Below are 26,777 nucleotides of genomic sequence, written 5' to 3'. Positions count from 1 at the left end.
CCTAGATAGAGTACACTCCTCTAAAAGAAAAGCCACGTAATTCACCCACGAGCTTGTGTTTGACTGTCAAGGAGAAACTTGGGTGATTTGATACATTGAACTGAACTTTTATGACATTGGTGAAGTTGGTGAAAGACAAAGCTACCAGAAAAGATTAGAAATATCCTAAAGAAATTTACTGGTTTTTGGAACATTGGGACTTGAAATAAGTGGGGGAGGGAATCCCTCTGTTTGATAAAGTGAACCATCCTCAATCTTCGGGATGGGAAAACCCTGTTTCCAACCACGAGATGAGAACACTTCTCATTTTGACAGACATCCCTACACATTATATTCAAGTACTTATGAGGGCAAGTATAGGTTTTGGACACAGATATTTCCTTTGGACTTGACAAAGACTCTCCTTAGTTTCAGTTAGGTATGGAAATCCCACCTTAGAGTAATAAAGATGCAAGTTCAACACTGTAAAAAGGAGCCCACTGTTTAGCTGCGAGAGTAGCACTCTAAAAGGGAGGGAGCGCATCCTGATGCTTGTGAAATAAAACCCATAATAAAAACAATCCATAAATACAGTGGTACAGGCAAGTATAATCAAACTTAGTGGTAGGACAAAAGGCAGTAAATATGACTCAACAGCTTGCTTTTGTAGAAAACGGATGTTTGCACTAAGTCAACAGCCACAGCGGCTTTTCCCGCGCATAAAATGCTGAGTCTGCAATCCCAGGCCAGTGCTGAAAGAAGTACACAATGGTTGTTATTTTTCGAGGTCATAGATTAGAGCTTGCGGGTTCCACCAACAAGCAATGAATGCATGACCATTTTATAATTCGGAATGGTGTACAGTGATAATATCAAATAAAAATACAACTAACACATTTAAAAAAAAAAATATGTCCAATTATTAAATAATTAATTTAGCCTGTAAAAAAATAACACATTTTGCCTGTTAACTTTAATGGCTAGAAATAAAAATATAATAATATGTGTTTTTTAAAATCAAACTTCAGTTGCAATATTCTTTTTGTCCATTGAGGGTCACTAGCATCAATAGTCATTTTCAATGTAATTTGAGCAGAAACTGTTATACCATTTTCTTCAGTTTTGCATCTGCGATCATTCGTGTTTTTGGACTTTCCTGAATTTTAATGCAGATTTTTTTTTTGGTTTGGATGTACATTTTTTTAGATGCCAATGGCTTCTCTTTTTGTGGATTTTTTCGGTACTCTCTGGTATTTTATTCAATGGATTTTGAAATCGGTCCTCATTTTTTTTACTTTCCTGGATTTCTATTCGGGAAGAGACACTTGTGTACCGGTGCGTTATATATGCCATATGATATTGTCCTTGGATTGGATTAACAGTTTTTGATGTTTCTGGGTGCCTTTTTTGTGGATTTTTCGGTACTCTGCTGGATTATGTTCAATGGATTTTTGTTTGGATTTTTTAATCAAACATTGATTGGATTCAGTTTGTTCTCTTTTTAACGGATTCCCTTGACTTCGCTGAACTATTTGCAATGGGTCTTTCCAGCCTAGAAGTCAACATTGGTAAGTCAGGTTCTTATATATTTTGCTTCCCGAGTTATAGTTTAATTTTTCTACCCTAAAGTCGTTTTTCTTCTCTTTTGCTTTAGTACTTTAAGTTAAATGCCCCGCTTTGTAGATAACACATTGCTTGCAACTTTTCAAAATTATGCACGCTTTCCTTTAATCTACTTGCTGCGTCTCTGTATTTCGTATGGGATTTCTTTTTTCTATCTAACTGCATTTATTTCATTATATTGCGGTTTAATATTCATTATTGTTTTCAGTTAGATTGGCTTCCACTGAATTCGATATTTCATTCATGATTTCATTTTATTATTATATTCGTTATTTTATAATTCGATAGAAACGCATGTAACCATTCAAAATCACTTGTAAAATGCGATTTTCTAATGGAGCCGAAAAGAACCACAGTGGTTTCTCATTGCCCCGTAGTACATTTTTCCTGGGAAAAGGGTTGGGAGTGTCCTCGATATGCAACATTTGTTTGGCAGTATGTCCGTGTTTCAAGGCTCTGACGGTGACATTGTGGTAAGCGCTTCACATGATTACAGGAGATGAGGCGAGGGCAGATGATTAAAGTTCTGCTGGTCGTCTCAAATGTTTAAATTAATTAACTTTGTGCTGTGGGCATTATGAGATCACATATTGTTATTGAGGGCGGTGTGGGAAGGTTTGTGGACCCAATTATCAAACAATTATGCTTTTCTATAACGGTTCAAAGTGTGAAAAGCATTCAGCTTTTGTGGGGAGATTTTTTCATGTCGCATAATCACAAATGCTAATTATTTTGCATTTTATAAAAGTTCTAGATTTAGGGGCATTTCTTTGACAGTGCCTTTTCACGCACTTCTGTTCCACGATCTGTTTGAATTTTGCTCTCCCAGCTGAATCTGGTCCCGGAAAAGATTTGCATTACTCCTTGCACCAGCGTATACTCCTTTTTTAACTTTTGTAATTTTTATTGGCGACTTTCAAGGCGACCCCCGACACATGGGGCAAGGAAAGCTTTTTCCCAACCTTCTCTCATTTGAATAAAAGTTTTTGACCCACGTTTTATTCAGTTGTCTACATCTGCTTCTTGATGATTTCACACCACCCACAATGAGCATTTCCCCCTTCTTTGCTAATACCATATCCAAGGCCTGCTTACAAAATGTAAGCTACCCCTGATTCGGGAAATAGGCTGAGGCTAATACCACTTGCACTCCCTGTACAATGAGAAGGCGCGCCCATCCATCCGTTTAGGCACTGTTCTGTGCTGCAAATGCAATCGCCTAGGGAGGAAAAAACCAACTGCTCCTTTCTTCACTGTCCATGATGCCCAGACCACTTCCCCCACCGCTAGTACTCTCACCCTTCCCTCCTCCCCATGCTTCAACCTCATCTCCTGAACAAACCTATGTCCAGACCTGCCCATTGGATCTATTGCGCTACCGGCAACCTCTTCGTAAGCAGAGTTCACCCTCTTAACAATCAGTGTACTATCCCGCCAATACATTGGATGCTATATCTTCCAACTGTCTGCATAAGCAATACCCATCGCTAACTCCCTGGTGCCTTAGCCACATTCAATATGTCCATTAACAAAGAACCCTTTCAACAACCCTGAATCCTCCGACGCCCTACCCCTGCAAAACCAAATCAACAAATCCAAACAAACATTTGCCCTATGTGAAAAAGAGGTCCCGAGGGTCAAACTCCACCCTCCCCTTCAATCCCAAATCCATCTTCGATAATTTCACAGAAGGCAATCCTACATCTCATCCACCTTCTTCCACTATTTGACCACAGGCTTCAAGGTCCTTTACAGGGAATGGAGTCCCAGTTTCATAAATGTCCTGCCTCTCATAGGTATCGGGTAATAAAATAGCGGCAAAAATGTCACTGGTAAAAAAAAAAAAAATCCCGGCAAAAATGCTGTGGTATGACCTGGTAAAGGTGTACCCCATTATACCATTTAAGGGGCGCGGGGGTTGAAGGGGTGTCCCCCGCGCCCCTTAAATGGTATAATGGGTCCGGGGGTTGCAGGGGTGTCCCCTGCATCCTTTACATGATTGTGGCACAGCATTTTTGCCGTGATATTTTGTATTCACGGCCATTCTTGCCGCGATATTAAGACATGGAACCCTCTCATTCCATAGGCAGCAGACATCGTCCTGTGTCCGCCTTATTCAAGGGCGGCCGAATTTTTGACGTCAGGTCAGAAATCTGGCTCAATGCTTCGTTCACTCTTTAGCCACAGTGACCTTATATTCCTAATTTCCTCAAACTGCAAAGCAAACTGGTAGTCCCACCGATATTATATTTAATTCCTTTAATGGATAATCACTGTGTCAAAGAGGGGCAGTCTTCTTGTCTGGACAATAAGGTCAGATAGGTCTTGAAATATCCAAACCGTTCCCCCCACCCCCTCGTATTCAATGTCAGGCATAGATCTTGCTTTTGTCAATGCCTCTGCCTCCTCTGTGTATCAATGGAACCTTATGATTTTCAAGCATGGGCCCTTACCATAGGCCACCCCTCCTCTATGCGCTAGCTATCATTATTTCTGCCCCACTGTCTTTCTCAAACAGGAGGCCGACTATCTCTTGTATCTTTCTCTCCATTTCGAGGAGTGATTCACACTCATGTCATCCTAGGACACTGATGCGTTTCCTCCGTTCCTGGTTTTCAAGATCATCCATCTTGAGAACATCTCTTCTTCCCTTGCCTTGATCTCCACGCCTGGCATCCAGTCTCATTTCCACCAGATCCGCATTCAGTTGATTATTTGAGACCCTCCACCGTTTCTACCCGGCCTCTCAGACCAGCTATGGCAGCCTGAATGTCACCACGCAATGTCCTAATTTTAGAGAGGATGCCCCCACAATGTCTTCTGTTATAGCCAAACTAGAATGCATCTCCAACAATAGAGGCACCCCTGCCATTGCAGACTCTCTCCTGTACTTGGGAAGGGCAGCGATTGTGCAGCTCAGTCCAGGTGGCTCCAGCGTAATATCAGACACCTTCAACCCACCATTCCATTGGTACCCCTCCAAGCTCAGAGTCTACCCCTGCGCTGCAGTACACACTCTTTATGCACAGGCCCTTCCTCTTTGGAGTTAACATGCATCTCAAGATGCCCTGTAACTCTCAACGTGCCACAGCAGCCTTAGTCATGCCTCACTGCCATCATCCTGAAGGTTTTATTCGACTTGCCTCCTACTCAGTGAGCTCCTGTCCGCCTGTGTTACACAGCCAGTCCCCTTCTCAAAACAGCTCACCGGCCCATCCTCTCGATGCTGCCTTCCCTTCCAGCAATCCACCACCGCCCTGCGGTCTTGTACAGCCGCACAAAAAATTGCTGCACCCAGGTTTCTTCAGCCGGCCTGTTGCGAACTGGGCTCTGCTGCGGCGAACCCCTCACACACCAGGATATTCCTCATCTACCAGCCGGCCCCTATGCTCCTCTCCCCCCTATTGCACCCACAGAGCACCACCTACGTCTCTAATGCAGGAACGTCGTTCAAATCAGCGAATTCAGAATCGGTGCACCCCTGCCAGTCTACCCCGGGGGTTCCCAAACAGCAGCATTGCTGCACTTCAAAGGCAAAGTCCCCATCAAGGAGCCAGGCAACACCACTCTCTCGAGTCTCCAGCCTCGATGGGGCAAATTCGTCCGATAGGCTTCTGGGCACTCCGCACCCGCCTCACCCTTAAGAGTGCTGTCGACCGACCAGGTGGGTGAATCCGACCCTCCATGGGTCCTGTGGCACCTCCTCCCAGGTTCACCAACTTCAATGGTGGAACTATACAGCACAATATCTTCACATTAAACAGGAGGAAGAGGCAGCTCCAACGTACACAGCCATGTCAGTCTGCACCCCTTGGGGGTCTCCACACAATACCCTTTGAAGGGGGTAGTGCACTAAACTTTCTCTGTTGGGTTTTGGTGTCTTCTGTTTTCTCTGTAGGTCAGGGAAAGTGGTTAGGCAGAATACTATTGCGGACTGAGGACCCAATTAAGTCTAGACATCCTGACGAGCACCCTTTTTTGACTTTGTGTTGTTATAGAATATGGCTTAATCTTATAGACTATAGAAAGATTAGGCTACGACTTTGAGAAAGAGAGAAAATTGAACCATGTCCAAGTCCAAATTCTGATCTACCACAGTACTCCCCAAAGTAAACCCTGCTTGGACAAGGCGTTAATTGCCCTCAGTACAACACAAAACAGACTGGCTGAACAATGGCAAGTTCTACGCACCCAAATGAAACAAAGAAATGTTCAACAGGATGGCGCAGAGGACAAGCATCAGCTTAGGAAAGCAAGTCAAGGTCAGACTTCTGCAGAAGGACAAATACACATCTTCAAAGTACAGCAACGCAACAAAGTCATCAACACCTTCAATGACACCTTCGTCACAGTGGGAGGTCAAATGTAGAACATGTGTAAAGTTGCATCATACCAAAAGGCGTGCGCCAAAAACAAACAAGTCTGCACTGACAAAGGAGTCCAGGCCTCAGGCAGCACAAGCCAATGACATAGCTCTCACAGCAAGTCAACCCCACAAATCAAGTAACTTAAACAAACAGAGACCAAGAACTTCCAGTAAACAGAAGGGCAGAAACTGGTCAGCACACACCATCACGCAAAAGAATCAGGATGAAGAACCCCCCGCAAACAACATTTCCCTCATTCAAGGGTAGTACAACAGAGCAGTTCAGCAACCCAGCACAACAGGCCGCTCAGTAAAGAATATATCGGCACTGGTGAGATTCACGGAAAATGAACTGTACTAAACCCCTCCCCTCCTCACCCCGCCCTGTGCAGTGAATCCAATAGTTGCATCATTGCGCCTGCTCCCCATGCCAACACCTGCACGGGTGGACATCAAGCAGGAGCATTGGTTGCTGACTGCCGCAGCAGCACACCCCACAATGTGCTGGTCTATGTATGGATCTCCTCACTCCCGTTTACCAAACCATCGGAACAATATTTGATTTACTTCCCAGCAGCAGCTGAGCTAGCGCATGCCACTATATAAACAAAATAAGGACACCGATTGTCAGCAAGGGCCCTGCTGCAGGACGTAGGCTGCAACAGAGGCACTATAAAAGGTATAGTGTCAACTCGTACAGCTGTCTTGTTCCTATAGTATTAGCCTAGGCCCGTTTCTATGGGGCAATTTCCAAAACTAACAACATGACACATAACTACTTGCCTCAGGTCATGGCCAAATGTTAACTCTCCCCTTTAAGTCTTCTACTTGGGGTGGCTCCTAAAGGTCAGGACCGGATGATATCATGAATAGATTAAATTAGCTGTTAGTCTCCCTCGTCAGCTGAGCACTGCCTCTAAATCTCCTCCCACTTCCCAGTCTCCCTTACATACTGAAGGAGGAACCCGCACTGCTTGGCCTCTGTCCCCTTCTTCATTTGTAACAAATCAGATAGCATCCTGTCCAGCCTGATGACAACTCCCTCTGCAGTCCAAACTTTTCGCATCCCACCATATAGGGATCCACTGTCTCTGGGCTGCTGCATGCCGCAGATGTGGCTCTACCCATCTAAAAAAACACCCATCCTTTTAACTCTGCATGTCCCACCCTTAGCCGACTCAAGATAATTTCCCCTCTACATCTGCGTGCCAACTCGTCATTCCCCCCACACCTAACTCTGAACCTTCCTTTGTACTGCATAAAATTGCCTCCCCTTCCTGCTCATTTCCCATCTGCTTTGCCACTCTTCCTGAACGCTGGCTTTCCCAACCACCCGTGTCTCACCCACTTAAAAGGGATCTCTATATCCACAACATCCCTTTTTGTGGACTAATACACGGCCCGGTACACCCATTTTTTTTTTTAACCAATATCCCACAATTACTGGGGATACATGCCAACCCAGTCACCACCCCTCCCACTGTGCATCTCTCCAACTGCTGCCTAATATGCGTTACTACATCCTTCCTATTGCTGTTCCCTTCCTTAATAGCTTGCAACACACACTCAGGGAGTCCACAAACACCGCCACTCTAGCCAAATGTTTCTCCATAGCTCCAACCACTGCCATATTCACTGCAATTAACTCAGCTGTGCAGATCGGGACATTATCTGATAGCCTTGCTATTTTAAACTCCTCTTCCTCTTTAAAGTAGTAGGCCATACCTACTTTGATTATTTCTGGGTTCCTGGATCCATCTGTATACACGTGTACACTTTATTAAACCCCCACATACCTGATTGCCAATTGTTTTGTCTCCCCTCTTTTTTACCACTACCTTTGCCAATTCCATACAGATCTAACGGTTGTGCAATGTCCATATGGGCAACATCACTCTGTCGACATTCTCCACAATCTTTAGCACTTCAAGCCGCCCAGACACTTCACTAAGCTGTCAGCATGAAACCTATAGCCCCCCCCCTCATCTCCACCAGCTCCTACCTTTGTATTCATTCATTCAGTGCTGGTCATTGGGCCGGCTCTCGGCGGATCCGAGATCCAGCACTAGATATGGAGCCGGATCTCGGGATCCGGCCAGAGTCAGCCGCCCAAGCCCATGAACTGCGCTGGAATACTTAAACAAAAAAAGATTAAAAAATTGCCCGTGAAGGAAGCATTGCCTTTTACTGCGGCTTTGGCCATTGTGCATTACACACCAGTGACAAAGCCGGCATTAAAAGGCAATGCTGCCGTCGCAGGCGCTTTTTTTCCCTTTAAGTATTCCAGCATTGCTGGATGTCCACTACGGGCCCTGCCCCCTCTAGACCACCCCCCCTCCGCCACCACCCCCACTCCGGCCCTTGGGTTGTGGGATCCCCCACCACATTTTTTTCCATTTCCACCACTGCATTAATTGAATTAACCACCAGGCACTTCTTCACTTGGTAAAGTAATAGGAGTAGACACCACTAGTAAGTAACAATGTTGTAGTCAAAGCCTTGGTAGTTTGGTGGAGGCAAATCCCTAGACAGTGTTCCGCAATAGAGGGTAGGAACACAGCTAAAGCGGACCAAGGCACAATGCACAAGGGGTGGCATTATACTTTGGGTACAACTGCCACAACTCAAAATAATCTTACAAATACGATGATGCATGCTTTAAGTGCAACTTTGCTATTTCTCCGATGGAATGAGTATTGGTCTACACTTAGAACTCCATGGAGATGTCGAAGTCTTTGAGTTCTTCTATATGATCTCATTGTTTGGATGAGATCTAGGGATTTTGGAGACATCACCCTGAAGAAGTACCCTAGCTGTACGAAATGTATTGGCCTTTATCATCTACTGCCATGTCCAAATAAATATGGATTCATCACCTAAACATGCTGTTGCAAGAGAATAAACACATTTCTTCTTTTCCGTCTTTTTTTGAACAAATATTTGTGAGATTGTTTTGAGCCGTTGCAGTTGTGCCTAAAGGGTAGGGCACTGGGTCTGTGTCCACTTTAACTTCTTCACTGGATGCCATTCACTGACTTACTGGCATTTCAACCAATATTTAACACTCCGTCCCTTCCATCTCAGATCCAAGGGCAACATCCCCACCAACTCCCGTAGGTGAAGTAAATATAACCCAACATGTCGCGGGAGGGATAAAACACCATTTGCCCAATGGTCGTTCCAACACTGATGTGTCACACATTAAATGGCAAGTTCAAGCAAAAGCGCGATGCAAACATCTAAAAGTCCCATAAAAGCAAACGAGGAAGTCGGTAATGAATAAGAGGAAGCAAGTGGTGGGAGAGAGTTCCTCATGAAGTGAATAAAGTGCTCAGGAAGACGGAAAAGGGGATTTATACATCGAGATCAAATGAAAATGTGTGAAAAAGTCATAGACCGTACAGTTCTTACAAACTAAAGTGTAGTAAAAATGTGTTCCTTTTTCAAAATCAAATCAACCCCATTACCTAGACCAATGTGCTTCTATCAACTCTCAATCGAGTGTCACCTGCAGCGTAAAACAATACGTTGCTTGCTGCCGATAGACAACCACTGGTACTGTGCAACTCTGTCTCACCTCTGGGTATCGTTTTTGTGATTTTTCTGCCCTGGCAATAGGTCTCTACTGTGCACAAGCCCCCATAAGAGGGTAATGTATCCGTTAGACAGAAGGAAAAACTAGACAGCTACCGGTCCGAGTCCGGCGCACTGGCCGGCACATACACGTGACGTCTGCCACAGCCACCTCAAACGCCAGATCAAACCAAGCGCTCACTAGGCAGACATTGAGAAAGGACACAGCGTGCTTCAGATCTATGGGCCTCTGGTATTCGAAAGCCAGCCTCATGGCCATCTTGGGTCTGTCAGTTCCCTGTATGTACACACCTAGTAGTAGCCACTTTGAATTGGTCATTTTCCATTCAAGTAACCAGTTTACGATTTCAGTTATTCTTCTGCACGGCTGGGATTTAAACAGCAGCTTGCATAAGAATTGTTAACGGACAGGTGATTCTAGGTTTCGTGATATCAATACAACAATGTTTTTCTTGGACCGATATGAAGAGTAGCTAAATTGATATAACATTTAAAAATGACCGGTTCACGCACAGATGTCAATTGCGTATTGAATTACCCATTGAAATGACTAATAAATAGGTTCCCTGTCTACGGCGATATTGTCAGCGTGTACTGCCCTTGCCTTTCTAAAATGGCGCTCATGCCGCTAAGGCGGTTGCTCTGGCACTTTTTTTTTCTCTTACTGGTACCTGTAACGTTTTTCTGTGTGCGTAGTCTGGAGATTGATAGTTTCTCTATAAGATGTCAGAGAACCAGTATTTCTCGGTGATGTATAGGTGAGACGTAAATATCGCGCTTTATAAACAGGCACTTTTACTAGCACCTAATGCTCAGGCTAGCGTCAGAAAGTGCGACGAGGATTTGAAAGGACCCCTTTTGTAATCCGTGGGTCGTGTGACTAAATCCGCGTGTTTTCAGTAAGGTACCTGGGCAAATCATGGCAACGGAGAACGGATTAAAGAAGGCTCCGAATATCCTCCTCACAGGTGAGAACCACCACTTAAGTTAATGGCGCGCGTACCATGGTCAATATTTAGGAGTGGGCGTATTTGTAATTCTAAGACTTACGACTAAGCATCACAATACAACCAACTAAATATTCAGGAGCTGACCATTTTTGTATTATGTACTTTGGTACAATATCGGAATTTATCAAACTTGCTGTTATAATGTAGTCTTGTCTTATGTCACTGGCCTGGAGTGCTTGTTGCTGATGCATGAATGCAGCTCAGTAGAATGTTGGGTGCATTTGTGAGTGAACGTTCGGAGTGTGTCAATTGGAGGGCTTGAGCTGGAGTGTGAAGGATGGCTGGTGGGTTTCTGCTTTACAGTTATGTCTTGTCTACTGTAAATACCCTCAAGAGAAACTGGATGATGTACATTTGCAATTATGTAAATAAAGCTACCTGGATCAAAACCAATGACTCCACAGAAGGTCTGTGTCTCAAGTGACATCGAATATACTTTATAACACTTGCTACATTGCTTTCATAGTTGGGCTACGCCAGCAGTTGAACTTTACAATGCTACTTTATTAAATAGACGATTACAGGTTTACTGTGGGCTGAAAAAAGCATATGCTGTTATGCTAAGTTTCCATGGTCATTTGAGGGCTGCCTGGCTGAATAGCGAAGATCCTCTTAAACCGAAAAATGCATGTCCTTCAAAAACACTGTCCAAATTGAGTTCAATTGTGATATATCTTTATAAATGGTTTATCAGTCTTTATTGATATACAGTAATTATTCGCCAATAAACAAGATGTGCGCCTCTCCTTGGGAGAGGAGCTGTGCTGTTTCACAAAGAGTTTTTCCTGATGTCAGCGCTCGTTTCTGCTTCAGTCTCCCAAAATATTTAAGTCGGATTCTTTAAGTTTATAAGTGAAAAGCTGACGCACATGTATTTTTTTTTTAATTGTATTTTACAGTTTTATGACGATTCATACTATTCCAACTACCGAGAGAATTTATTTTTTAAATGATAAAAGTTCAGCACATCCAAGTATCGCATAAAAAAGAGAGGGAAGGGGAGGAAGGAAAGGAGGAGCATGAACCAGCAGCAATAAAGGAATTCCAGAAACAAATTAAAAAGGTTTTGTGAGCCAATTAACCCATCTTTCCTTACACCCTTCATTTACATCGTATCGTAGTCCTCAGTTACCCTGTGAACCTGGGGAGAGCCGCTGGAGGCCTCTTAGCCAGCTTCCTCACTTAGTCTTCTTGTTCCCTTCCACCCCCCACTCTGCCCAATTTTTCCAAGATTTTGTAGAGCAGATGGCATAAAGCTAGGCTTCAGCTTTGTGCTTTTCTGCCCCCTGCCCCCTTCAGGGTAACCCAGCATGCCTCAGTGCCCTGCTCCATTTCTAGGTGTCTCAAACTTTCTTCCTTTAGTGCAGTGCAGCCGAGAACCAGGTGCTTCATTGTTTCTTTTTGTGCAGCCACTCACACAATCTACAATTTAGGTCTGTCGTCGAGCTGTACCAACCCTCTCGAGTGTCGGTAGTTGGTTCAATCGGAAATATAATGTTCTCTTATGACATGGGGAAAATAAGTATGTATCTCGGGTTTTGTTCCCTCCTATATACGAGCCTTGCATACACCTTATACAGGCCACATTTTGATATGTCTTCTCTAGTTTTGCTCCAGTCGTGCTTGAATAGTTTTTTCTTTACCTTCGCCCGATTTGTGGTAAGCTCTTCCACGGTAGACCCTATTTCCGTAAGCATTTTTATTCATTTCTGTTTTCAGTCTTGTGATAGTGAAGGCAAGCGTCCCCAACCAGCACGATCCTCCCCGCAATGAGAGACAATGACGGACTCTCCGGAATAAAGCCGAGACAGAGTGCGGGTGAGCTTAAATGGGAGTTTATCAATCAGAATAGGGCATGCAAAGAACTCTGCAAACTCTGAGAGCGCTCTGTCTGACAATAGCAAAGACAGGCGTATATATTTACAAAAAACGTCATAAGAACCTACATACTATAGGGGGCACAAGTTCAATGGGATTGGGTGGCGATGACTAGCTATAGGTGCTGCTGCGATGTGGTTGGCCTTGGCTGGAGGACGTCATTGGTCAGCCTCGTGGGTTGGGCTGGGCCTGGCAGGTCAGCTGGGTTCATCCGGCGGTGGTGTTGTGCCATTGCGGCCAGTGTCAGAGATGAATGTCTTTTCCTGACTTATTTGCCCTATGCCATGCACACCGCAGTCATTCAGTCATTGCAATATTATCTTCTTTAGTAAATCTTTCAATAGGTTATTCTACAGGTTAATGCAACACAGGAGGAATGCACCGTGTGAGGGGTCTGATGGTAATTCGTCAGGGCATGGTTACCAGTGTCCCGTTGACCGGTGCCATAGGTTGAGGTGCTATGTTTCGGGGCATGGGACGGGCGGTACATGTCTTTCTGTCTTGTTAGACGTTGTTATGAATGTGCCGTTATGTGTTGCCACAGTATTGGGTGTCCTGATTGTACAGGGCCACAATTCTAAGATGATCCGGTGGGTTGTGGGGTTTACGAGGTGGCGCCTTTGGATTTGTGTATTCAGGCGGAGGTTTACTGCTGGGCTGTAAATAATGCAGGTGGCGGGCCATGGCCTTGGGTGCTGCAGAGGGGACTACAAATCTTTGAAGCGGCTCCAGTCTGGTTGGGGGAGGTGGAGCAGCGTGGCGCGGGCCTTTGCTCTCTTGTTTGGCAGTCTTCGCAGGGTGGGAGGAGGAATGGCCTTGCACATATTCACAAAAGGTATCTTCCTCGTATGTTGCCGATTTTAGGTGAAACCATCGCAACCATTTGAACACTTTATAATACTTATTTAAATCACTCAAAACGTACTTTTCATCTTTGCTAAATGTGTCTCAAATATACCCAGTCTGAGCACCTTATTCGTACACTATGTTTTAACAATTACAGCATTTGGTTATATGCATATACATTTTGCAGCAAGTGAGGTAGTAGCGAGGTTGGTGGAGAACATAGGAAATGACTCGCCACCGTACGTGGCGGTAGTAGCACATAAGGGGCTTAGACACATACGCATGACACGTGTATTCGCGCGCGTCCTTCACATGAGCCCTTTGTATGAATATAGTCACCTTCCCTTGTACTCTAGCAGCATTAGTTCAGTTGTTGTGCGGGTCCGCGGAGTGTAAGCTTCTTATAAATGCACATAATGAACAGTCCCCTGGAAGGCTTTTTACTTTTTACTTTTTGTACACCCAACTGCAGTGGTGGGGGTTCTTTATTGCTGTTATCATCTGAGCCTGCATTCTATCAAGTTCATATATTTTACAGGTTTCCTAAACAGAAGAAGCTTTGTGGAGACATACACACTTTGCAAGTAGTCCTGGCATTAATATTCGGGAATTTTCTGCTGTCATCCAATGACCATTTTACAGTTCTCTCCATCACCCAGGCCTTGCTGACCGGGTCATGCTGGGGGCAATGATACACTGCGGAAGGTGAAATGTTACAATGTTAGTATATTACGCTAGCTCATGTCCGTCTTGTTCGTGGGAATGGGCTCACAGCGGATCTGCCAGGGTGCTGCGGTAACAGGGATAACTGAAGCTCTCCGAGGGTGGGGCCGCGCTACAGTGCGCTGAGCTCACACCATCTTTATTATACAAAAATGGTTTCTGAGGCCCAGCTAAATTCAATACGTGTGGGCAATGTCTTCAGCAGGTGAGCCATCCACCACCTGGGCCCTGGTGGTAAGGAGGGGACGCCTGATGAGCCATGGCCCTCACCTGGGGTGGGGATGTAGGCAAGGGGGGTCTTTTGGACCAATCCTCCCCTACAATAGTCTGCCGAGCATTGAATCTGTACTGTTCCCCATTTTTCTTACAGGGAGTGGGCTGGTGGATTTACTAACTTAGCATAGGACATCCCTTTCCTCCACTTAGCTCTTGTGGTGAGTGAAATCAAACTTGTGACGAATAATTGAATTTGGGATTGCTTTGGCTAGTCTTAAAGTTTCTTTCCAAAGCTTCCCTTGGAGCCTGTTTAGATTCTGTCCAAGATCGTTAAGATTTATGTCCAAGCCATACAGGATTGTTGGTTCCACCTGCATCTGATAAAACCGAATGAGTGGGACCAGTCGAAAACCGCACCATTGTGCATAAAACCGCCTCTATCTTCGTAAGCATGGAACCATACCTAAGACGTAGTTTACCCGGCCTGCTTTAGATGTTGAATTCAGGTCCTCAGCCCATGTAGGTTAGTGCAGTGACCCTTTCTAGTGGCTCGTCGCCTACCTTCCAATTCATCTTTTTTGGTCTTGTTTTCGTCAAAAAGATGTGTACCCTAGATTTTGCCCCATTTACCTTTTTTTTAGATTGTTTTCAAGAGCGTAACTGTGGAAGAGTGCCAACTTATGCAGTAGTCCCAAGGCTTTGCCGTCGAACAACACTACGTTGTCTGCAAAGGAGATCCAATCCAGTGTTGCTGACCTCAACTTCACTGTGTTTGTTGTCTCCCCTCCCCCCAAATTTTTACGATATCCGCTTTATACAGGGTATGAAGGGTTGGGGCCACGACACACCCCTGTCTTAACCCCACATGGGTCGCTATAAGAGGTGTCATGACTCCTTCCCTGTCTAGTCTGACTCTTTGTTCCCGTGTGGAGCAACATTAGCATTTTCACCAAGGTTAAAGGAACCCCATACCTCACCAAATTAATTGCGACTGTGTCAAAAGCGCGGTAGTCATGTCAATTGAGGCCATATACACGGTCCCAATTGAATTCTTCTTCACTGCTGCTCTCGTGTGCTAAGGTGAATACATTTAGTCGGGTCCCCATGCCAGTTCGAATCTGTGACTCTGACAGTATTCCTTGTGAGTTTATTTCTCTTTTAAGATCTCTCAGTATCACGGTCCCAAATATTTTACTGCTGGGGTCTTAACGGGGCTATCGGTCTTACATTTTCTGGATTTAGTTTGTCCCCTTTATTATAAATTGGAACAACGTGGGATTGTCTCCACATATCTGGGCCTCTCAAAAGGTCCTATAGAGGTGTTGCCCATAGCTCCACATTTTCCTTGCTGACTACACAAGGGATACTTTCAGGTCCTGGGACTCTTGAGGCTTTTGCTCTTCCGATTGCCCACATCTTCAGTCTCATGGACACTTTAGTTCCTCCTGGGACCCCTCTTTCAAAATGAGTATGGTTCGTTATCAGGGCTCATGTATTTCTTCCCAAAAAATTTGACCCAGGCCTTTGCTGGGATTTGGCGTTCTTCTTTATAGGTCGTATTCCCTTTTTATTACACCTGCCATCATTGACCAGACATTTCCTGCTTCATATTTTACCAGGGAAATCCCCCATCTCTGATACGGTTTCCCTTTTAATCGCCTTAAGAACCGATCTATAGTGTCATAATTTCTTTTTCTCTAGATATGAGTTAAGGGAAGCTGAATTTAGCCTGCATGCTTTAATCTCTGCTCTTCTACTACTTTTTACTTCCTTGATTTTTCCATCAAAGGCATTTTAGGTGGGTCTGTTTTCCCAACAACTGACCCTTCTTGGTGATAGACTTCAGGCATGTTTGCAACATCTCATTGTAATTCCAAACTGTTAGAATCCGTTTTCTACCATCGTTCTTATCTGTTTTTCCCATGCCACCGTAAATTCTGTGACTGCCTTTTTGTTCCACCATATCGCTGGCTCTCCCTTGGTGACCTCTGTAAAGCTCAGAATTTTATATTTTCTGCATATTCATGGGATAGGTTATTGGGATGTGATCACTATCTCTGGCATCCCCTCAAACTATCAAATTGTTTCTTTTAAACAAATCTGCTGATACAAAAATATGGTCAATCCATGAGTGCCCTCCCCTCCTCCAGATATAAAAGTTCATTGTTTTCTCAGCTGGCTCACAAGGCCATAAATTCCACTGCGCTAGAAAGTTTCTACATAGTGCTCGGAGATAGTCTCTTTAATACTGCAATTTCTCCTCTTGTCCTTTATTGGTTTCTACACAGAGCGCATTGAAGTCTCCTGCTATTAGTATATTGGTGTTTCCTTCTTTCTCCAGCCATTCCTCAAATAATGTTCTAAGCTCGTTCTGCAGTTCCAACGTGTGTTTTTGGGATGAGTTTCCATAAATGCTCACTATTAGGAGGTGTGTCTCCTGAGGAGTCATGTTAATGGCTATAGTCATAAGATCAGGTAAAACTACCTCCAACTCGTAATGTGTGGCTTCCCAGCTCTGATATGGCCAGCCCTCCTTTTGGTCGCCCCAGATTCCCCTGAACTGCCAGTTTGCAGTAAGCTCTATACCCCTTGAGTTCCAGATGTTCTCTTGCCATTGTCTTTTGGAGGATAATCACATTTGCCGCTTCAAGAGCTTCATAGGCGGTTTCCTTTAGTTTATGGAAGCCACGCATGTTTCAGGTGGTAATCATGAGGGCACTCCTGTTAAAGTTGCTGCTGGGCCTTTTTTACCTTCTGGAGCATCTCCAAGGCCCCCTCCAGCCAAGCCCAATCATCCCCATTCATTCACCCTCAAGTCTGCAAAGGTAGTTTCAACTCTAGTCATGCTAAGGAGGGTGCTTGATGTTGCCAACGGGTTAAGGTATCCTTCTATTTCTTCTTGTGTGTTCATTTCTAGTAGGTGAAGCACAGAGTTTTAAGAGCTTCTCTATTGCTCCATACCATCTGTGCCACCAGATTGGAAGTAAAGGTGCACACAGATCGTTCTGCACATTTCTTTGGGAACGCCACTCGCAGGATGTCCTCTGATCTTAGTGCCCTCAACTGAGCGACCGCTTGGAACCCTTTTTTATTATTGTCCCTCTGTTTAGGTGCAGTTTGTTGTACCATCTCCATCCCATTTCAGTACCCTGGAATAGGCCTCTTTCTGTTTTCACAGGCTTGTCCAAACTTTGGTAGCCTCATGGTTCTACTGGTGTTGCTTCCAGGGAACCCTTTTTGGTACCTTCTTTCCCCTCTTCCAGTTGAGGTACCTCTGTTGTTTCTGGCTTGTGATCTTCGTCTTCCTGTTTACCTCTCGCAAAGTTTTGTTTCCTTCATGATCGTTATTTAAAGAAGCTTGTTTCTTCTTTTGTCCAGTAAGTGTTTTAATTTTTTTTAGTTTTTTTTCTTACTGCTTTTTTTACTATTTCGTGTTGGTCCCCTGTATGCTTTCTTCCTTTTTCTTTTTCAGAGGTTTCCTTTGTCGTTCTCCCAATTGTGATTCCCTCTGCAAACTGCTTTGTCTTAGATCTTTTGTTTATGTACGGGGCTGATTGGTTGTTTGTCTTTTTTCTTTTTCTGATTCTTTTAGTTTTTATTTTTTTTCCCCCTCTTGTCTTGTTTTCACCCATCTTTCTTGATTATGAGATGTCTCCACGTTTTCCTCTTGTATTTCCAGGGAACGGTCTGGTTCAATGAATTTCGCCCCCCCCCCTGCACCCTCTCCTTCCTGTACCTCCTCTCTATCCAGTTGTGCGCACAGTGGTGATGGTGAGGCTGGCTGTTCCTGTTCCTCGATGGAGAACCTCTCTTTATCTGGCTCCAGCCATCCCGTGGATGTTTCTATCCACATCCTTGGTTCGGTGCCCTTGGTGGGTTTCTGATTTCCAGCACCCATGGTTGTTTTCTACTTCCATATCTTTGTGACAGGATTCCACCAGTATCGCATTCTCATTTTTGTTTGCCATCAAGGTGTTCGGTCCTTGCTCCTCCACTTTTAGTTTCTGTGTTTCCCTGCACCAGATCTTTAATGTTATTATATAGTCGTAGCAATGATTCCTGCACCAAATGTAGTGCGAAAATAGAGGCCGGTCCTATGGTATCCATATGTTGCATGATCTTTGATTCTCATCGTAATTTTTTTTTTAGGCGTAGCACTTTTCGTTCGGTGCTTGAGTCTGCTTTTCTTGGAGCTGCGTTTGATCTTGGATGGTGCTACTTACTGGGCTATTTTGGTGAACTTGTCCTTCGGTGGAGACATGGTCCCCTCCTATCAGCAATGTTCGATAAGACCTCTGCGTAATTCCTTTGATGTTGTTACATAATTGCACAATGTAATGGTCCAGTATTTCTTCTTCACTTATCTTCTCTTCTAATGCATGTATCTTCCTTTTCAGGTAGTTAGTAGGTGACACTCGACCCGTTTCCTGGGTCATATTTTCTCTTTCCTTGAAGTAATGTGTTTGTGCCATGTGTAGTGTCATTGCCCTTTTTTTCAGGGGTACCAAAAGTAACGTGTGCTTTTTGAGGATTAGTTTGGGTTCCAAGGGAGCAGTGTTTCCCTTCATTGCCCACCTTTTCTCCCACCTACTATTTCAGAGTAGAGTGTGGGCGTTTTACCCCCACACTCCCTTCCTGGAAATGTGTCGGCTCAGTTGTTTCTTGTGTCTCCTGCTGATTTATTTCCCCTCCACCACCCTCGAGGGCCTCGAGTGTGGGGGTGTTCGTGATCTTTTTCGCTGGAGTATATTCGCGTTCAAACATTTGTCCTACCCCCCTCCTGGTATACTTTCAGCGCCTCCTTTCCTTTCTCTGTAATGGCAAGCCTGCCACTGCCATCTCGTCGCCCTTTACGAGTACCTTGGGCCCTCCCACTATCGGTGGCCTTTTACTGGTGTTTTCATTTGGGCTTGTGACTACTTAGTAATTATTTTCAAATTGCTAATGTAATTGTAACGCTTTGTTCTTACTGGTGTCACAATGGTTCTTTATCCTCGTTGTGTTTAACGTCTTTGGGTTCTGTTTGATTTCCCCATTTGTATCAAATTCTGCGCTCTCGAAGGAAGGGTACTTTTTAGGTTCGAGTGGCAGGGATATAAAACTCTTGCATGTCACGGTCAATCGCTGAACTCAGCAGCACTCTGTTCTACCGCTCTTTCACTCCCTCTAATGGTTCATCTAGTGAGCGGCTCAAAGGCAGGAAGCCTGCAGCCCCTGCTCGCAATCCTGGTAAGCACCCCCCTTGGACAACCACCCTGGCGCCTGCAACACCAGAGCACAGCAAGACACGCACCAGAGCTCGGCGGAGCGCACACTGGGGCGCAGCAACCTCCACGCACCCCACTGCTCGCCTTAAAAATCTCTGACCATCAAGCAACCACAGCAACCCCTGGGTTTCTCAGAAACTTCCTGCTGTCGACGGCCGGTATCTGAGGAGTTTTCTTCTTTACTTCCTTCCTCCTCGCTCGTGTTAAAGGAGAGGACCCACCGAAATAGGAACCAACAAGCAAGTGTCGAGCCGCACTGCAGTGCGTCTCTAGTGAACGCCGAAACACACAGCCGCTTCCGACACCAGTACCAAAGAGATAATGAGTAGGATCTAGAGGACGCAACTGTATGACCTTGCCAGAATTAAATATATACAGCTCTTGTGCCGCTTCCGTGTTCATTGAGCAGGTTAAACAATTTAGCTAATTGAGCTGTACCTGTTGCCCACGGTATCCTACAGCGCTTTCGTGTGGGGAACAAAGATGATGGTGTCTGCTCACCCCAACGTGGGCAGCATCTTTAAACAAAGGCCCAGTCTTTACATTTTAACATTTATTTTGATATATCTGTGCCTTTTCTAATGTGTAAATGTTTAGGTGATCGAAACTGTAACAGGATATTTCGGACTGAAAGTACATGTGTCACTTGCCTACTAAATATGGCCATTACAGTGAGAATGTTTTTTGTGTGGCTGTTCAAATGTTTTAACACTATGCATAACAACAACCTGGATGTGCCTCAATTACTTAAGGCAGGCAACCTTATTGTGGTGTGTGACCCTCCCAAGCGTATTGCCCCTGGACCAAGCTAATAAATGGAGCAACTGCAGGTACTTGTCCTACAACGGCTGCAGACTCCGAAGTGGAACGACCGAGTCAGTCTCCTCATTTAGGCCTGTAGGAACACCCTGTGCGAGCACGGGCCTGCAAACGCTAAAATCCATCAGAATTTGGCTGATTGGTGTGCCCCTCGAGGGGCAGCTCATGAGGGGGGGAGAAAGGAGTGAAACAACTTGTGATTTGTGGTACGAGGAGCACAAAGTGATGCCAAGGTAATGGAGCAGGAGACATGTGTTTGCAGGCAGGGGTAGGTTACAGTATGGCCAATCAGTCGAGGGAGTCCCATGTATGTGGGTGGTAGCCATTGAGGATGGGGGGTGAGCACTATACTGTGTGCGTCACGAGTGACGATTTGCTTTATAGTGGCATATCTGATTTGAACTTACAGAGCTCTCCGTGGCAGTTACCCCCTGTCACCTTTTTATCCTTTCTATATACAAAATAAATGTGTTTTCCTTGCACAGAGGTGCAGAGAGCTTTTTTCCTTAGATGATTGCTTTCTTTCTCTGTCTGTAGGTTTGCCTTACATTATTCCAAGGTTGCCCTGCTTTAAGATCATTTGGATCTCTAAGTGATAATAAATATTACCCCTATATCAGGAAGACATGCCTAAAGACTCGAACCACAGGGCTTAAGGAAAACCTCCCTAGCATGAGCCAAAACTAGTTGCTTTGCCAATGCTTGTTTACTCTTTGCTAGTGATACAGGCACAAATATTTTAGCTTTTCACAGCCATGCAAAAGTAGCATAGTAGGTAAATGGGTACTGCACGGAGCATCAGTTTGCAAGATCTCTTCTAACATGAGACCCCTGGTGTCCCACCTTGGACTTTGTGAACCAGCAGGAGTAGCAGCGACTGTTGGGCTGCATGCCTTTTGAACTCCTCTCTGCTCCTTAACTGAAGGCAGGCAATACAGAAGCACATTGCCATCTCGACAACTAACGGAATGTTTGGGAAGCAAAATCACTAGTTCCATTGTCCGTCATTTTGATTCCTTGGCACAGCCACCTGGACCCCATGCTACTTGAGTAACGTAGCGTAGTATCGGCTGTTGTGAGGATTCTGTTCCTGTCCCCGTAGGTCAGAACAATAAAATTACTGCTGTTCCATCTACCATTGCTTTTAGTAATGAGGACAGCATTGCCTTAGTGCCCCATACCATTTACCGATATGGTTGCCCATATGGATTTGCTCGCTTTGTGGTGCTCTGTTCTTGTTTGGGATATTAAGTACATCGTAGGGATATTGAAGGACATGGTAGTGAAGCAAGTCTACTCTCTGAGTTTGATTAACTCACCTATCCTTCCTCTATATAACTCCACGGACTCCAGTAGCCAATTATTCTGATGATGCCCCACCTACTTTAGGCACTGACTTAATCTGTATTGCACCATCCCAACTGTGTCTGCCTTAGATTTTCTTTTAACCATGGCGGTTAATGTGCAGGCCTTTCCAAAACCTCTACATCCGGCACTGACCAGCTCAATGCAATTGTTGAGAAACTGTCTCATAGACGAGTTACTAATGTGGCGTGTAAAATTTCAAATTCCATTTCTGGCATCTCCGTTCACTCTCCACAAAATTTGGATAGACAACAAAGTGTCCTGGTCTGCAAGCTGGTGGAAATAATGTGACACATTGCTTTGTGAAGTGGATACATCCAATTCCATTCCAGCAACCAATTGTGGCAGTCCTATTGCCACTGTTCCATCACTTGAATTTGTGGAGCCCCTCCCCCAAACCCATGAATGATGACTACAATTCTAAGAATCAAAAAGGAGAGGAACGAGGATCCAAAAACGGAACCCTCCCGTCCCTTGCACACCTTATGTTAACGTCAGTATGATGCCTTGAAATGGACCTTTATCAAAATAAATTGAATATATATTCCAATGAACTTCAAATGATAATAACATTTTAGAAAGAATGCAGTAATGACATCCAATGTAAAACAGGATTCTTTATTCCAAACGAAGAGGATTCAATTCATTTGATTGTGGCTGACGCGTTTCGAGAAGTTAATTCTCGTCATCAAGAGCCCAGAATAATGAATTAAACACTGTAAATAAAGAAATATGTATAATCGGCTATTTGTAAACTCTCCACATAACCGCTACATGCATTTAATGTTCAGCGTTAAACAAATAACATGATCCCAAGAACAAATAAACAATTAAGTCGTCGTAATGCATTGTTTAAGGAAGCAAGGGTAAAATAAATGAAATGGGTCAACATGACCAGCACCTGTAAATAGTATCCAGAGCCACAAACTATCGGGACAAAGAATGGCCATTTTTCTAATGATAAATTAGAAATGCATTATGAATTACATCGGCATAGGTCAACTACGGAATAATTATAAATGAATAGCTTACCAAGTTTTACTGAGGACCTGTAATTCAGTGCATGTGGAAAGCCGCTAAATATGAGCAGGAAAGAAATTCTGAGTTGAATTCCAACATAGTTCATCCAGCAGAGAACAGCGGAATCTTGTGCACTCTAAAAGAAAATTAGTGCGTGCAACTATAAGTGTTAAATGCCAAAAGCGGCAGATATGGTGAGTGGAACAATGAACGGGCAACTACTCACCACTGCGGGATGCCCAATGTGTTCAAGGTAGGACCAACTATTACATCAAAGCGGTGCTTGCGTGGCACGCAGTCTAAGGATTCCAATATAATCCACATGGGGCTCGCTGGGTCTATAGAGAAAAACAGCGGCCCCTCAAAGTTGGTGTCAAAGTGACACGTAAGTATGCAAAGCTGAAGAGGCACGGCGAAAAACGCCTCGTATTTCTAATAACTTACTTAGGTCTTGTGATAGTTGTAACATCGGCCGATGAATAGTGTGCTATGGAGTAGCTCGTACAAGTCCCCTCCAGCTGGGAGGATGTCCCCAGAGACTGTTGCTATGCGCGGGACGCTCGTACAGATACACAAGCCCCTCGCTGCAGCGTTGGTCCGTGAAGCAAGGAAGGCATGCGTAGTAATAGAGAACGGACTAAAGTGATAAATATGAGTAAGATCGCAAGTTGGGCACACGCTAGAAAGCAGCGGCCATCTTAGAAGGTGGAAAGATGTCCAAAGTAGAATTGAATCATGTTGAATGTGTGAGCTACTTACAATGGTTTAGATTCAGAAAAGACTGTATCCAAGCGGAAAAGAAATTGGCCATTTAAGTTCCGATATGGTGACTCTGGATTTACATTGTGCGTGAAACAGACAAATATTCTTAAGGTAGCACAGAATTCGCTACTAGTAGCAGTTATAAATTGGGAGAGCGGTCCAAAATGGCCCAAGTGTCTAGGGAGGGAATGTGATCGTATAATGATACATGAAAAAACATCTTACTTAAGGTGACAATTAGGTTTAAAAAGACAATGCACAGAGATCTGAGTGCAGGCAGAGCTAGCGTTTAAAGAGACACAATCTAGCAACAAGTCGGATAAAACATTTTAGAGAGAATTCGTCATTAAGCCCCTTAGACAGTAATGTGTTCAGTGTGTGTATCCAATATTTTTCTCTATGTGAGGGCATCGATGCATAGTCCCCTTCCCTGTAGGGTTTTTTTACAACTTCAAGGATTTGAAATTTTAATTGTGCAATTGTGTGGTTATTCTCCATGAAATGTCTGGAGAGGGGGGATTTGATGTTTTTACATCTAATATTGGATTTGTGTTCCGTAAGGCGTTCTTTGACAGGTCTTGGGGTTTGACCCACATATAGTTTGCCACAGGGACATTTGATCGCATAAATGACCCTGGATGACATGCAGGTGGCGTAGTTTAATGTTCTTCCCAGTATATGGGTGAACAATTTTTTCACCTTTTATGACGTTGTTACAATGAGTACAGCATAGACAAGGGAAAGTGCCGATTTTATTAGTTTGTAGGACCATCTGTTTGTCTTTAGGTGGTATTTCTGCTCTCACCAGAGTGTCCCTCAGGTTCCTACCACGTCAGAAGGCCATCATAGGTGCTTTAGGAAAGAGTTCTTTCAGTGTCTGTTCGTTGTGGAGAATACTCCAATGTTTCCTGATGGATTTACTTATCTGGAAGCTCTGTCTTGAGTACTTGCTAATATGCAGTAATGGTGTATCCTTTGTTTTGTTTTTGGGTACCAGTAGTTATTCTTTATTGATGAGTCCAGATCTTTCTTTGGCTTCCTCTAGGATGGTGTTAGGATAGCCTCTGGCTGAACATTTTTCCAATAGGGTGTTGCTCTCTGTGTCCAGACCTGCTGGGTCCGAAATTATCCGTTTTAGTCTCAAGACTTGACTATATGGTAGACTCTTAAGCATGGATTTGGGATGATGACTTGTAAAGTGTAATAGGTTATTCGCATCAGTGGGTTTATGGTAGACCGTGGTCCATATTCGGTGTTCTTTAATTTCCATGTCTACATCCAAAAAGTGTAGGCGGGGTTCACCGATTTCCATTGTGAATTTAATGGTGTTGTGGATAGAGCTCATATAGGTGAGGAAAGTGTCCAATTCTTCGCGTGTCCCACACCAGATGTATCTTGTAGGACCATTCTGGGTGGTCCAGTACATGTTGATGTTCAAACCTGTACATGAATGTGTTTGCGTAAACTGGGGCCAATGATGAGCCCATGGAGGTACCAGTAGTTTGAAGGTAGTATTTCCCTTTAAATCTGAAATAACTGTTAAAGAGTATGGTTTCAAGACATTTTAGAACCAAATCGTTATTGGACATGCTGTTATTGCCATTGGAGATGAGCCATTGAACTGCTTCGAGGCCTTCGGTGTGGGGGATGGATGTATATAAACTACACACATCCATACTGAAGATAATACACTCTGTGCTTAGAGTTGTGATGTCATTGATACAATTCAGAAAGTCCGTTGTGTCTCTAAGGTAAGTAGGGGTCTCCTGTACCAATTTCTGAAGGGATTTGTCCACGTAGATCACTAGAGGCTCAAAAATGCTATTAGTGCCCGCTACTATCGGTCGCAGTGGGGGGTTGGTGGGGTCCTTATGAATTTTGGGAAGGCCGTAGAATACGGGAGTGATTGGATTATGTTATGTTATGTTATTTTGCATTTATATAGCGCCTTATATACCATTGGTATGGTCTGAAGGCGCTGGTAGGTTGAACGCCCTCGGGAACCGAAGTTCGGGTCAGTAGAGAGAGAAGAGAGAGTCAAAAGTGCGTGTGTGCACCAGGTATGTGTGCAGCTGATGCGGAATTCAGGTGGTAGCTGCTTCTTAGCGGTAGGTGTGGTGGTTGAGAGATCAGGAGTATGTGTTCGCTCTGGCTGGCTTTATCCAGGACGAATGTGGCTGCGTTAGGCCTGAGGAGAACGCCTGGCTGGGGGGTGTGAAACCAGCAGTGTTTACTTAGAGTGTTGTGGAGTGAGCGGGAGATGTAGATATGAGAACAGTTATACCGAATGGTGTCATAGTATCTCTGTGTTCTAGTTGAGTGGTGATGTAAGGGAGAGAGTAGGTGTGAGGTGTGTTATGATAAGTACTCTTTCAAATGTTCACTGCATTCCAAAACATATTATGTATGTCACGCAGTTCCGAGCGGGCAGGTCCGTTCTATTCATTTTGTTCATTTCAGGCGTTCGGGATTGTACTACACATTCATGCTTGCTTGACCTATTCTTCTCCAGTGTGCCTCACGCATGCTCTCATGTGTTCCATAAGTGTGCACTCCTGTCTTTCTTGTGCATGCATTCCAGTCTACCCAGCGCATGAACTCCTGTCTGCCTACGTACTCATCCGCTTTGTATACTCAAACGCTTTCTATACACTCATCCGCCCTCCACATTCATCCGCACCCCACACTCATCCGTAACGAGTCAAGCGGGAAATGACCACTCTGAACACAAGTTATGTGGAACCGAAGTCAACTTTATTCTCCTTATCAGGAATTGAGGATTTGGTATATAGCAGGAGGTGCAAAGGCCCCAACCTCTAAACAAGCTTGCTAATCCTTTCTCAAATATCCATAGTCTGTTGCAATGCCTTATCCTTTATATGCAGGGAAAGGTTCCTGTCAAGAGTTTCTTCTCTTCCCTGCTCGTAATCCCCTTCTCAGAGACAGGCGTGCGTATGAGTCTTAATGCATAGCGAAACTGGAATTGGGCAGGTTCCCCCGCTTCACATGTATTAACGTCTCATTGGGTTTCTTCGCCCTTATGCCCTTTTAGGATAACGTTAGTTTGTAGCTTAGGGCATCAGTTATGTTCCATCGCCTTTATATCAGTTCACTTGTTAAGCGTTATGCTGGTTAAGCAGTATCATTCGCCCCTTCTGTCTATCTGAGCGTATATTTCACTTTTCACTCTCGCCTTCTATTCTTGCCTCGCCGACGTACCTCTGTATCTCTGCTCGGATTCACCTTCAGCTGCCATCCGTGTCGGTGTCAGGCCCCGCCCTCGATCGCCAGATCAGCTGCGGCTCTCCC

General features: G+C 44.4%; 2 protein-coding genes across 4 annotated transcripts in view; one reads left to right on the top strand and one right to left on the bottom strand.

Moving 5' to 3' along the window:
• The window catches only part of RAD17 (RAD17 checkpoint clamp loader component), a 1,130,765-nt gene extending 1,120,939 nt beyond the window's left edge, over window positions 1–9,826 (bottom strand). For 2 of the 3 annotated variants that reach the window (XM_069627537.1, XM_069627539.1), the window contains exon 1: window positions 9,546–9,682. The gene's annotated coding sequence lies outside the window, so the exon portion shown is untranslated. Of the gene's footprint in view, window positions 1–9,545 lie in introns of all 3 variants that reach the window. The other variant, XM_069627538.1, reaches the window with a different exon arrangement.
• Window positions 9,758–26,777, top strand: part of AK6 (adenylate kinase 6) — a 105,914-nt gene continuing 88,894 nt past the window's right edge. Inside the window, exon 1 of the mRNA XM_069627540.1 lies at window positions 9,758–10,530. Within this exon, the coding sequence (XP_069483641.1) occupies window positions 10,482–10,530 (49 nt within the window). The 5' untranslated portion in view covers window positions 9,758–10,481. The remainder of the gene's footprint in view (window positions 10,531–26,777) is intronic.

This window comes from Ambystoma mexicanum, chromosome 6p (assembly GCF_040938575.1).
Source record: "Ambystoma mexicanum isolate Mex_15411 chromosome 6p, UKY_AmexF1_1, whole genome shotgun sequence".
NCBI lineage: Eukaryota > Metazoa > Chordata > Amphibia > Caudata > Ambystomatidae > Ambystoma > Ambystoma mexicanum.
This window is presented reverse-complemented; position numbering and strand designations above follow the sequence as displayed.